The sequence below is a fragment of the Silurus meridionalis genome, chromosome 13 (genome assembly GCF_014805685.1).
Source record: "Silurus meridionalis isolate SWU-2019-XX chromosome 13, ASM1480568v1, whole genome shotgun sequence".
In the NCBI taxonomy this organism is placed as follows: Eukaryota; Metazoa; Chordata; class Actinopteri; order Siluriformes; family Siluridae; genus Silurus; species Silurus meridionalis.
The window spans coordinates 13,874,430-13,888,828 of NC_060896.1; the positions used below are offsets into that span (position 1 = coordinate 13,874,430).

Genomic DNA, 14,399 nt, shown 5'->3' on the forward strand with positions numbered 1-14,399 from the left:
GGCAATTGTTTGTAAATGTAAACAGAGACAATAATTTGTGGAATCAATGTGGCTGTGTTGTGTATTCCTAAAACCTAATACTATAGATTGTGAGTACTTATACTTGTGTGTGTGAGTGGCCATTTATATGTGCAAGTTTTCCTTACCTTGTAGCCTCTGGATGCAGCAATATGTGCAGCAGTCCATCCATCCTGGTTGGCAAGGTTTAGTGTATGACGGATCATGACGGTTCTGGGGTGTGTGTGCTGGGCGTCTATGCTGTCCGCTGAGCCACCCGTCTCAGCCCAAGGAGACGGATGGTACAGCAGAAGCTTTAGGGCATCCACATGTCCCAAACTAACTGCAGCGTGAAGTGCAGTGCAGCTATCCTGTATGCAAGAGAGCCACTGATGAAGACAATCTTGTAGTTCAGATGCAAATAAAAAAAATGCAGAATCAAACACATGCAAAGCATGCTAAATAAATCGGTGTTTAATTGGCAGAGGCAAAATAAGAACTTATTAGTCTAAGGGAAAAAAACAGTAATACACTGTTTACACTGTGTAAAAAACACTGTGTAAAAAAAACACTGTGTAAAAAAAACACTGTGTAAAAAAAAAAAAAAAAAAAAAACAACTCACAGCAGTAATGTGTGAACGGTCTGCTCCAGCATCCAGCAGGGTTCTCACACACTCTGCGCTGCCATGCTCAGAGGCCAGGATCAATGCAGTCTGACCCCCTACACATTCACGCTCCACTTCCGTGCCATGTCCCAGCAGAACCCTCACACACCTGCAAGTATGCATCCAGTTGCAATGATGCATCTAATCTAATTTCACTTTGAAATAGATCAAGTTAGGATCTAAGTGCAAAACAAGTAGTCGAGTACGAAGTACGTCGAGGCATGATAGCAATTTGCCAATGTTGTTTAGAGCACACAAGGACATGCCTGACTTGTGTTTAAGACAGCCTTGAGCCACATCTACATGACTAGCAGAGAGGTGACAGCAATCAGTCAAGAGTTTGCTAAATTTAAGATAGCAAGAGCTCTGTGACAATTTTTAGAGAGACACTCCTCTCTTCCATTCAATTAATTGTGACAATAAATAACCATCCACTATTTTGGACGGTATACTATACTGGCAAAATAATTTAAATACATCAGGCTCCAGATCCACTGTGGACAAGTCAGTTAACGAAAATGAAAGGTTAAAATGTACATATAGATTCTTCGTACATTTTATATAGGAAAAAAAAAAAAAAAACTTATATATATATATATATATATATATATATATATATATATATATATAATGTGTGTGTGTGTGTGTGTGTGTGTGTGTGTGTGTGTGTGTATATATATATATATATATATAAAAATTACAAATATTATGAATCAAATGGTTAAATAGACTTTTTTGCATATTATAATAACGGTACATTTACTTTATTAAAAACACCATTACACCTTTTCTCATTCATGCAATTACCAAGCCAGGTCATAAGTTTCAGTTAATGCTCACATCAAACATTAGAACGTGGACCCAATGTCAGTAACTATGCTTTTGCTGAATTTTTGGCACCCATGAGCCAGTTTTCGAGTATTAATATACAAAGTGGTTTCTCCTGGTGTTTTTTTTTTTTTATTCACACCATTCAAAGTTGACACAGTGTGGGGAAAAAAAACATTCGGTGGGTAGCAGTGATGTGGAAAGAAATATCTTGTTGCTGGAAGGAGTCAGAGGGGAATGAACATTTTGAATTGAATTGAACTGAAATAACCACGCTCTGTCATGCGTTTGGGAGGTGAAGTAAACCCTGAAACCACAGAAACAGCATGCCACACTCCATAAAAGAGAGTGACCTGAGCTGGGATCAAACCATGAGCTGTATAACTTGTATGTTTTAAAAGAACAGCAGCAAAGATTAAAGCAGGAAGATCTGCTCACCCATGGTGGCCATTAGCAGCAGCAATGTGTAAGGAGGTAAATCCATTTTCATCAGAAGCATCAGCAGACGCTCCCAAACTCAGCAGCAGACTTAAGCATTCTACAGGGGATAGAACATTCAGTATGCACATAGATACACATACTCACACACACTGTGTATATACAGTGTGACTATATTGCACTTAGAAAATGTTCATTCATAAATACAATTCAATCTTTGACTCTTTTCATAAGAATTACTCCCAAAAAAACAGGTGTAACAGACTATACCCAGTCTTTAGAATTGTCTACATTTAGCAGAAAATCCCAGTGTATCCATACCTGTGTGTCCATTTTGAGCAGCAGAAAACAAGGCAGAGGTTAGGTCTTGTTGGAGGTGACTAACATCCATTGATGGATCTTGATTAAGCAGCATAGACAATAAAGTGACATTTCCCTGGGAAGCAGCTTGGAGCAAAAGGGTGTGCCCGTCATCCAGGGGGACGGGTTCACCACAGGTTAACGGGGAGACTATGGAGGGACACCAGCCTGAGAGGGGTAAGCGCAGCAGTTAATCAAGGGAGTGCATCGAAAGGTTGCACCAAAACGTGCTCCATAACTGTAAACAGTCACCCAGTTCTCTCCTGTTGACATTAACTGAATAAACTGGACCTGAGTCAGCTATGTTGCTATTTTGGGGGTGACTATTTCAGGAGGCCCACATTTTGGCACGATGCCAGAAACATTGCATTCTAATAGATTGAAATTGTTGTCTATAGTAAATGTTGCAGTTTGTTTGTAAAATTGTCCATCAGCATTTAAGTCAGGACATTGTCAGAAAAATTCATGCAAACTGCACTAGATAAAGGTGGTAAATGCAGTTCCATATCTGTTAAACTCATTATAATCAGGCAACCAGACATATCTGTAAAAGTAGAATAAAAATAAAACAACTGAAATATGTTTCAGAAATGAAGTGTTTAGGAAAAGCAACATGACCATTCAAAACCAGAAAAAAAGATAGCATTGCTGAAATGTGTGTGATTGTAAATCACTGAGTATGTAGAGAATACATCTCTTTAATCTCTTTTAGCACAAAAAGAGCCAGTGGCAAACTGAAAAAAGAAACAAAGAGATATATTATTTTTGAAGGTAAAAGGGTTTAAACAAGGCACATAAGCTGTGAAGTCTCAGAATGCTTGTGCTAGACACTACAAGGAGATGTGCCCGTTCTTAGCATCAGATATATTAGCAATAATAATAAATGCTGCAGGTGGATACTCCCTCTGCTTTAAGAGGTCCTATCTATTCCCTCACACAGAAAAATACCTATTTTTCCAGATAAGGTTGTATGTATGATCATTTTGTGGCACAAGTATTAACTAAAACTAACAGGTTAATTCTAAGTATTTAATCAAGTAAAACTATTAAATGGCATTGAAACTTGTATTGTGAACGATATCAGTCATTCTAGTCCTGTATTTCTTAATCAATTTGCCTAACCTGTTTAGTTGGTTAATTTAAATGTAACAGGAAATCGTATTTAGGAAAATAAACACATGTCTCAATGAGTTTGTACAGATATAAGAAATAAACAAATAAATGGGCAAAATGGCAGGCACTGCAGGTGATTGGGTTAATGGTAGGGCAGACAGGAACAGGCACATGCTGTAGACAGATGGAAGTGGAGGGAACAAAAGGGAAAGAGCAGCATCTGGCATCAGCTTCAGAGTGAAGTAGGTTATAGCGAAGTGTCCTTAAGAAACAGATGTTCATGTGAAGATTGAAGCTTTAACTTCAAACCCATTCACACATTGCAACTAGTAGCAGTGTGAAAAAGTTATTGGGTTGCTAAAAATCTGCAAAACCAAGATATGATCTTGATTTTGCAGATTTTCCTATTTAACAGATAACATGACTGCTTGCTATATAATTTTTGAAGGTATAATTTCCATATACTACATAATAGAAATGTTTCTATTGGTCCATTAACATGGTATTGTTGATTAACCTCCCAATGAGCTCAGGAGGTGTACACTGAGCTTGGAAATAAAGCATTGCACAGTAGTGGAGAGGTAGTAAAAGAGTGAATGGGGACCTAAATATCCGTTTACCTGATGCTGCTGCCAGGGGGCTGCCTGAGTGCTGGGGGCTATGGGATGGAACACTAGCAGGATTTACAGAAGGGCTACTGACAATGGTTGCGATGGTGGAGGACGTGGTGCTGACAGGGGAACAATCCACACATGCTGCCGCCTGCGGCTCCCGATGCCTGCCAGTGCAGGGCTCACCCACCTGAGATGCAGTCAAGGCTGGCACTGCACCCCCCAGATCCATGGAGGGTTTGGGAGGAAGCTGGGGGATGCTTGCCGACTTAGGTGGTCCTACCCCAAGCCCAATCGCTGGGGACCTGCTGGCTTCACCCACTACTTTGATTGGTGGATGAGGAGGGGATGGCGTCTGAGATAGTCCGGGTTTTTTTGGTGGGATGGGTGGTGGATTGCCTCTGTCAATACGTGCCACTGTGGGTGACTTGATGCCAATCTGTGGATGAGCCAGACGACCAGCAAAAGGTCCTCCCTCTGAAGCGGAATGAGACAGCCCAGGCCGAAGGGCTGTAGTAGGGCCTGCTGTTGGTGGACTGGTAAAACGTGAAAGAACTTGTGTCACTGTGTGACGTGCCTGCTGCTTAGCAGCAAAGTTGTCTCGGTTAGTTGGGGACAGGTCTCGAGATGGGGGGCCTTGGTTGGACATGCCATTTTGGTCCTGCTCGGAAGCAGAGGGCTGGAATTTATAGCGGGCTGCCTGAACACGAGAACCCGTAGGCAGGGCAGTGCCAGTGACAGGTGAATGTAAACTGTGAGCGGAGTTCAGTGCCATCTGGCTCTCCCCTCCATTCTCTGCCTGAGTGCTTCCATGGTGTAGACCCCTTACAGTAGTAGGGGTCTTGGGGAGGTTCATGCTTGTGTAGTTGGTGCCTGTGGGCTTGACAGGGATGCTTAATGGCAGTTTCTTAGGCATTTCACTCTCAGGCAGTGGATCTGTCTGTGAGGCAGCCATTCGGGAGCTGGTCACCTCCGTGCCCACAGCAACTGACACTATGCTCTTAGGTTTGACTGGTGTAGCTCTGGGGGCAGATACTGCTGCTGAGGATAAAGCCTGAGCATCTTTGCCCTGCTCTAACCTGAGCTGCTTTACCTGTTGCCGCAGATTGTCACTTTCCGCACGTAGTTCAGCGGCTCGACTCTCCTCACGACTCAATCGTGCTCGCAGCTGCTCACGCTCTGTGTCAAACTCAGCCAGCTGTTTCTCCATTTCTGCTTCCATCTGCTGACTGCGTTTGCGCTCTGTAGCCAGCTCCTCCTCAAGGCGACTTGAGGTACGGCCCTCTTGCTCAGAGGATGATGAGAGCTCCTCAACTCGTTGGCTCTCCTCCACCACACGTGCTGCCAGCTGCTTGCACTCACGCACCAGCATCATTACCACATGCTTGTTCTTCTCGCGCTCGTCCTTCAACTGTGCTGAAAGCTTGCGATGCTCCTGCTCCAGATTATGCAGCTGCATTTTCTCCAACTCCAACTAAACAGAGCAGTAATACAGAACACAGTCAGACACATTTATTCAGATTATACATATTAATGAAAATTAGGAGTGTTTAAACACAATTTATAGCTAGACTGGGTGACAGATTAAGTGTCTGGGTGAGCTGTGTTTATTTTTAGTTGTCCAGTGGACAAGTCAATTCAGTAAACTGCTAGTATAGCAGTCCCCAGTGGTTATTTTCTATAGATATATAAACATATGTTGTGCTACACCGAAATGCTGTAATTATAATGTACACCATTCCTTCCAAATCCCACTCTTTGTTGCATTACAGACATTATTATTTTTACAAAAATATAGCAGAGGATCTTTTCAGAATTAGGAACAAAGGTATGTATAAACATTACAAAGTTGTCATATAGTGCTCCTGCTAGCACACTTACTACACAGTTAAAAATGTTATAATCAAAATGTTTGTCTAAGCCTTGCTGTGCTGCGGGTGCAAACTATATCAGAAAAAGAAAAACATATCAGCATTAAAGTAGTTAGAGGTCTAGCTAAGTACCAAACAAAGAATCATCTGCTTATATAAGTAACTATTATGCTCACTATAGCATCTTTGTATGTTAAGCATGAGCAGAACAATTTTAGCATTGTAGTTTGTGTTTTGATAATGATGGGTCGCTCTGGGGAACAAAAACAGCAAAAAATGAGAATTAGCAGATTTACAGTTTACTTACAACAGACATTGATCTAGTTCTGGAAAAGAGTGCACAAAGTATGTCTATTCAATAAAAACATATTTAAAATGCTTCTTATTTACCCAGAGGCACCTTAACAAGTAAAATGTTTTTTGTTAAATGTCAATTGTCTTGTTTTTGATGATAAAATGTTTAAATTTCTTCTCCCATTAGGGGTCGCCACAGCGGATCATCCGTCTCCATACCCCCCTGTCCTCTACATCTGCCTCTTTCAAACCAACTCCTCCCTCCTCTGCCCATGTCTAAACCCTTTCAATTGGGCCTCTCTCACTTTGTCCCCAAACCGTCCTACATGCACGGTCCATCCAATAATCTAATTTCAAATCCTGTCAATCCTCGTCACTTTCAATGAAAATGTCAACATCTTCAGCTCTGCCACCTTTAGCTCCACCTCCTCTCTTTAGTCAATGCCAATATATCTAAACCATACAGCATCGCAGGTCTCACCACAGTCCTATAAACTTTCCCTTTCACTCTTGCAGATACTCTTCTATCATAAATCACTCCTGCTATCACTCTTCTCCACCCACTCCACCCTGCCTGCACTCTTTTCTTCACTTCTCTAACACACTCTCTATTACTTTGCACTGATGACCCCAGGTACTTAAACTCCTCTACCTTCACCACCTCTTCTCCCTACAACCGCACCCCTCCACTGCCCTTCCTCTCATTCACACATGTACTCTGTCTTACTCCTACTGACTTTAATTCTCCTTCTCTCCAGTGCATACCTCCACCTCTCCAGGCTCTTCTTAACAACAAAGCCCACAAATCACATTATCATCCGCAAACATCATAGCACATGGAGACTCCTCTCTGACCTCGTCCGTCAACCTGTCCTTCACCACTGCAAACAGAAAAAGACTCATAGCCGATCCTTGATGCAGTCTAACCTCCATCTGTCCAACCAGTCTGCCGTTTCTACTGCACACTTCACTGCTATCACAATGTCCTCATACATGTCCTGCACCACTCTCAAATAATTCTGACACACCTGACTTTCTCATTCTTGTTGTTCAGTAAACCCTTATCTTTCCAAATAAACCGGGATTTGTAGCAGTGGATGCGTTTTTCACTCGTTTTCAATAATGTTGTAAGTACTGTGATTTATCAAATACATTTGTTATACATTTTCCATTGAAAACCTGTGATCTAAAATCGATGCTTGAGGCTTAGACCATTAGAATCATTTGCTGTAATTCAATACATTGAATATTATTATTGCTTTTTAAAATAGCTGGAAGGAGAAAGCTTAACACACTATCCTACCTTATTTTCAGACATGTTACAAGTACTGTACTGCTAGAAAAAATTAAAAATAAACCAATACACCTCACAATAATTGTGGCTCACATGTAAAAATAAGTGCCGCAGAAGCTTTGTTCCATCTTTCCAACATATTTAACATTTTAGCATTGTTCACATCATTTACATTGCCAGAGATATGCAGATGTCAGTTATTATGTGACTGACATGCAATTAGGTAAAGACCAGGTATTTTTAGATACACATACCAACATCTATAAAAATCAAAGATTATGCATTATTCATTATGCATCAGTGGAAAAATGTGCAGGTATGTACATATTCATATGAAATGCAATTATAAATGGAACTATGGTGGATCTTCATGGCTTCTTTGATAACATCTACCAGATTACATCTATTTCAGGAGCTACTTCATAACAATGAATGGGCATATCCAAAACAGCAGCAAGTCTGCAGTCACAGCAGAGCAACTCCACAGCAGAGCAACTCCAACATAACATGGTCTATTAAATTCATATTATTCACCAGTAAGCCTGTCATATGAGCGCATCATAGTTAACCAGTTATAATACAAGTGATCTGTCACCATAACAACCAAGTGTGAATGTTTTATTCTTGGAAGAGAGGGAAATGAGTCTCAGTTTCAGAGAAGGCTGAGCTAGAAGGCAGTAAAGTTAAAAGATACCAATGTAGGGAAAAACAGTCTTTTATTTTCTGAGGCATTGCATTACACCTAAATCCAGCAGTAGGTTTATATGAAGTTCTGGAACTTGACCTCTCATAAAGCTAGTGAGCTAATGGAGAAAGGCACTCATGATGTTGGAACTGGTAAATTCTGTACTCACAACCTACAATGATGACCTCATGCTGATGGAGAAAAAAGGTGATACAGTTAGAAAGGTTAGCTTAATAGTTTAAAGCTGAAACTGTGTATGTGAGCTTGTTATTTTTATTACAAGGCATTTTACCATTCAGAGAACAAAATATGCAGCTATGTTAAGAATATGCATATTAATATGTTAACACACTTTCCAAGTTCTGACAGATGAAGCTGCATCAACTAAAGAGACAATCTGTAAATAGGAAGATGAGGGGGTGGGCTTAATGAGCTGTGGCTCTAACAGGAGATAGAAAGCTTCAAACATTAGCATGAACATCCTTTAGGCCAAATCCAGTTCTATTGTGTATATCGGTTGCTTCTACTACTCTACTGAACACATTACCATATAGGTGAGTCGAAAATCTTCCAAATGGTAAATATATGAATACAGGTTTGAACGATCACTGCTCGAGTTTCACTGTTTTGCATTTGGCTTGTAAGTATGAAATAGTCAAAATCAACCTGCTACTCCTGGGCCCCTGAGCGAGGCCCTTAACCTTATAGCTGCTCAGTTGTATGAATGAGATAAATGTAAGTCGCTCTGAATAAGGGCGACTGCTTAATGCTGTAAATATAAATGTAAGTCAGGTGTTGATAAAAAGCAAGGAGGCCTCACATTCCAATGTGAAACTCCATATTCCACATATAGTTCCCATTTGCTGTCATATTAATCATCACTCTTGGGTCTCCAAACTTAAATAAAGGTTAATGCTTAAAACGTAAATAAACTTAATGCTACAGCTTTTTAGACATCCTAAACAATTGTGTTCCTCCAACTTTGTAGTAACAGTTTGGTAAAAAAAACTGAAGTCGCTAGAAAAATTTGGTGTCCTAATGCTTTTGCTCATACCATGTACTCCTTTTTTTTGTTTTTTAAATGAACACTGAAACACTTATGAGTTTTAGTTAAAGAAAATGTAATGCTACAGCATACAAGAACTTCCTACAAAAGTGTGTGCCTTACAGTTTGGACAAGGTCTACAATATTTGTGAGATGATCAAGTGTTCACAATCTTTTGGCCTAAAAGTGCTCCACAGTAACACAGTTGAAGCCCTAAACCTAAAAAGGATTTCTGTAGCTCTCTAATCTCCCAAACTGGATGCAATCTTATATTCACACATTTGGCTTGCAGACATGAAAGGGATGCAACTGGAGAGTTGTGAAAGAGGATCTAAGTGCTGGAGTGTGTGGTGATCAGGGTGGGTGTATGGCCAGCTTCTGAATCATGTAGATCATATTAACCTGTGAGTAAACAGGTGTCTTAAAAATTAGATGTGCTTGACATTACTCTGTTTTGTACCAGCAAGTAACCATTACTCGCTTACATTTTTATAATAAAAAAAAAAGAAAATGAACCATTTATAGCATAACATTAATTGATCATTTTATTATCAATTAGAAATATTTACTAATAATTAGTAGCATATAATAATAGGCTGAAACACATACACTTTGAATACTAGCATCAGCAAAAAACTGAGCCAGCAACTGGCTACTGTTCCAAACCAAATCAAATATAAAAGCCACATACACCATAATACAAAATAACCACATACAAGTGGAACATACAAATATAGTTACAACCAGTTACAAGTACTTAATTAAAACACATTTTCTGTTCTATATGATAGACACACACGCAAAGCCCTACCCTCTTTTGTCTGCTCTCGGCGGCAGCTAGCTGTGCAGACATTCTTTCCTGCATCTTGCGGCAGTGAGCCATAACGGCCTCAAGAACAGTGATGGGGCTGGCACTGACAGCCCGCCGCTCCTTGTGCCCAGGCCCAGACTCAAAGTCCCTCTGCAGGGCCAGGAATGGGTCAGTCATGCTAAAATGGCCATAACGCTCTTGCAGGAACACCTCTTTCCTCCGAGCCTGTAGAGGGAAACAAAGCGAGAGAGAGCGAGAGATGTCAATATAAACACCCAGATATGTGCACAACAGACTGGCATTATTGTATCAGATGTAGCACAATGCACAGGCATGTACAAACACACGCACGCACGCACACGCAGGGCAGGCTCACACTTTTCCAGAGGAATCCATTAAACGCAGTGCCCAGTTAGACTCTGTGTAAAGACCAGAACCTAGCACAGGGTCAGACCCCACTTTCCCCCACCAAACGAATTATTGGTGACCTTATTACTTAGTACACATTTTAACTTGATTAAATAAATGAAACATTTTAGCCTTTAACACAAAAGCAAACTGAATCAGTCCATATTTATTGCACATAAAGTCAGATTGACAATTTAGTCTACAATCTCTCAAAGGATAGATTGTAAAGGACAGTAACAATGTACAATGCTTATTGCACATTTTGGTGTTTTTTCTAATGAGTGTTTTAAAAAAATTATGAATGTATGCTTTCAAATGTCACTTTGGGTAAGCAACATATTCAATACATGTAATAAAAAAAATTAATAAATGAATGAATAAATAACAAATGAAAAATACTGCTTGTCAAGTCATATCAACTGCTGATCAATCTGTGTTGAGAAATCTTTGCCAGCAGCATATAGATCCAGATGACTCCATATTTAGAGCAGAAAAGAGAGTAAGACCTAGCCTGAGAGTGGGAGGAACAGAACAAGAGACACAAGAATGCCTGAGGTTACTGCCTCCTAAGTGCATCAACCTCACCAAAGAAGGAAAAGACTAAACAGTAAATCCACACTTGTGCTCTCTTTCTCTCTCTAACCTGTCAGTTTATTGGTACATGCCTGATACATTTCCAGCAAGATCCTATTAAGAGACATGATTTTTAATATGCCTAAACTACCTTAGTGGGCTCTTCTCAATTCAAAAGAGCAGCAGCTTTACTCAAAGGCTATTCCAGAAAAAAAAAAAGAATAAACAAAAGTAATTACAAAAAAAAAAAAAAAAAAAAGAAAATGTTGAAGAAAAAAATAATTACTGAACATAAATTTCCACACAGTTTAGGACTGCATTATATAAGGAGGTAAAAAAAAAATCAGCTTCTCAGAAACAACACGTTATATAGTTATAAAAGAGTTATTTAAAAAAATATAGTTTTTAAAAATGACAATCAATGGAGCCTGGCAATAAAAACCTTCATGCTGTTATATAATAATATATTAGTCTTGAGAGCAACAAAGGTTAATATAGGTTAATTTACTGTAAATTACATTAAACCCATCTTTTCTTAAAATATAAAAAGTGCCTTAAATTCACAAAATAAATGTTGATGCTATGCATGAAACTTCCGTTAGCTATTTTGGCAATAAAGGCTGTATGTTATAGTTAGAGAACAATAAATCTATACTGCTAGACAAGCTGCATATTGACTACTCTAAAATAAATACAATTTTCAGTACTTTGAAGATGTACTAAAAGGGTTGCCGAAATGTGAGGGGTGTACTCGCTTTTGTGAGATACTGTATACAGGTACATAAGAGAATGTATACATGTGTGAATTTTGAATCTAAACTTTTACATTTGGATACCGTTTTACTGTATTTGTGTGTATTTTCTGCAAATTTCAGCTCTGTGGAAAATCTAAGTAGTAACTAACTAACTAACTAACTAGCCTTCATATATAATTATATTATGTCATCTATGTTTTTTTTATAGCTTAGTCATTTAGGTTTCTGTGCTAACAAAACATGGGTCTTATAATTTTTCACCTTAGTTACCTACAATTTACAAGAATACATAGGAACAACTGGCTTATAAGTTAAGGTTTCTGACTTAACTTTGCAAGGAGTCTAAACAAATGTGAAGAAAGTGTTAAGAAAATAATGCAAACAGAAAGAAACACAGTTTACAGTAACAGGCTATCAGCAAATTCTGATTCTACTGTTACTTTTACCATCAACTGCAAAGATGCAAGTAAATGGAGAAAGAGAGACACAGACAGAGAGCCAGTCTCTAAAAGTAAACAGATGGAGAGCGAGCGTAAAATGCATGTGTGGCTGTGACATATAGGACTCTGCACTTTAAGACCAGTAGCCATCTGCTGCTTTTCACTGGGCTTTCACAAATCCCTTTTCTAATCAGGGTCTCTACTTCCTCTTGTCCTACCTCTTCTTTATCCACCACAGCAGTTATATTTCACAAGCTGCTCTTCTCTGCAAACGCAAAGTACTCTCTCAGATCAACTTCTACATAGAGCTGCCATTTGTATGTTTACAGTCAGCCTTCTCATGCATGTGCTAATGCTAATTATACAAAGGTTTCCCTTATATAATTGATGTGCTTTTCGATTACTTAAATATCACAGGATCACCTCCAGGTTTGACTGTAATCTGTTCAGGTTCTGGTTGCTCTGTTGGAGCTTAAAGATTTAGGCACAGAATAGAGATATGTACAATATTGGTCTTTGATATAAGGTATTTTTGAAAATCCAGTATGGGATGTATTCAGATAAGAGCTGTCTGCACAACTGAACCTTGATTTAAAGCCTACTTAGAAATTAGTCTTGACTGTTTCAAATTGAGAAATATAGCAAATACCATTAGGAGCTTGCATCTGCAAATGCATTATATGCAAAGAGTATTGAGGGCTTGCAAAAGCACCAAACAGCTCCTTAGCTGTGCTACTGTGCTAATAAGAATTATTGGGGGGAGCAGAGTGGCACGAGGAGTTAGGAGTGCCAGTGCTGGGCTTTCTCTTGGGTCACACACTCTCACTGGGACTCCATGAGTAGTCTGATTTTAACCACTAGCATTCAGGCCTAGGTTATTATTAGCATTAACCTTTATAGGCACGCACTGGCAGGACTGATGGATTCAGGCAACCTGCCAAAGATACAGAGAGCAAAGAGACAAGCAGAGGGGAAAAAAAAGCTCCCAGGGTACAAAGAACTATCCAGCTTAATAAATAATGGTTTTGGTTTGACATTGTTTCTACATTTGACAAATGTTGCCTACATCAACCTGTCTGGAAGGACTTTGCATGGTTCTCCTTGCATGCCAATGCTTTTAAAAATCCCAGTGTAATTTTTTTTTGCAAACCTTTATATATCCAGTTATCTTTGTTGTTGCTACTTTTAAATAGATTTTTGAAAATCTTTCTCCAGATATTTCAAGCAAAATAAAGCTTGTTCAATGTTTGTTCAGATAGTACATGAGCTGAAATGAGCAGGGAAGAAACCTGAGACAACAGACCCACAGGGTGCAACATTATCTTTCACTGCCAACGATTCCAATCATGAGTCTCCGTCTATACATCCTGGACCATATGTTTTTGGAAGAACTGACCGTCAATTGAGAAAGCTCTTTCATTTCCAATATTTAAGAAGTCACGTGTGTATGTGGGCAAAAAAAGAAGCAGAAGGAATGAAGGAAAAGGTGACTTCACTTACATATAATCGCCAAGAGAAAGACCAGCTGGAATGTAGTCTATGCAGTAGACATTGTGTAAGACACTAAGCAGGGTTTGTCTAGAAGCCTGATCTGAGCACTGATGAAAAATATATTTTGCTCTTGCTACAGCAAGTGTCCTCAGACATTTCCTTGGTTAAGCAATGAGTAAGCCTTTTGTGTGCTCGCTTTGTGCGCGTGTGTCCTCAGTTCCTCACAAGGACTCTTTCAATTAGATCACACAGCTTGCTTTGTGAGCCAAGGACTTCCGCAGATCCTGTCGCTTAACCCAAATGTGCACTGTGAATCTCATAGACGGAGAAAAAAAAAAATGAGAGCAAATGTATATCAGCATTAATAAAATAGCAATATGTGAAATGCAGTATAAGCTGCTTCATTTGTGTTAATAAATAGTCTAGAAACATAAATTATACTTTTTATTTTTAAGAACATTTACTTTAAACATCATATTTATTGCAAAATAAATACATTGAGTAGCCAGTAGGAAAACAGGTCAGGGATGGGAGTTGATTAGCTGTAAATTAGAGTGTGTACATGGCCAGGACAAGGGAATGGTGGGATGGATGATGAAGCAGAGGCCTTAGGGGATAGAGAAAAGGTTCCAACCAAGCAAGACCCACAGTCCTTCGAGACCTCTTCCCACTCTATGATGCCATCTGTTATCCCTTCTTTACCAATAAAGTCTCTGTCAT

General features: G+C 39.3%; 1 protein-coding gene across 1 annotated transcript in view; it reads right to left on the reverse strand.

The window, feature by feature from the left end:
• cttnbp2 (cortactin binding protein 2) overlaps positions 1 to 14,399 on the reverse strand; it is a 41,009-nt gene that overhangs the window by 12,773 nt on the left and 13,837 nt on the right. Inside the window, exons 3-8 of the mRNA XM_046864456.1 lie at positions 10,013 to 10,237; positions 4,022 to 5,486; positions 2,250 to 2,456; positions 1,929 to 2,028; positions 621 to 771; positions 147 to 368 (exon numbers count right to left, since the gene is read on the reverse strand). Of these exons, the coding sequence (XP_046720412.1) occupies positions 147 to 368; positions 621 to 771; positions 1,929 to 2,028; positions 2,250 to 2,456; positions 4,022 to 5,486; positions 10,013 to 10,237 (2,370 nt within the window). The remainder of the gene's footprint in view (positions 1 to 146; positions 369 to 620; positions 772 to 1,928; positions 2,029 to 2,249; positions 2,457 to 4,021; positions 5,487 to 10,012; positions 10,238 to 14,399) is intronic.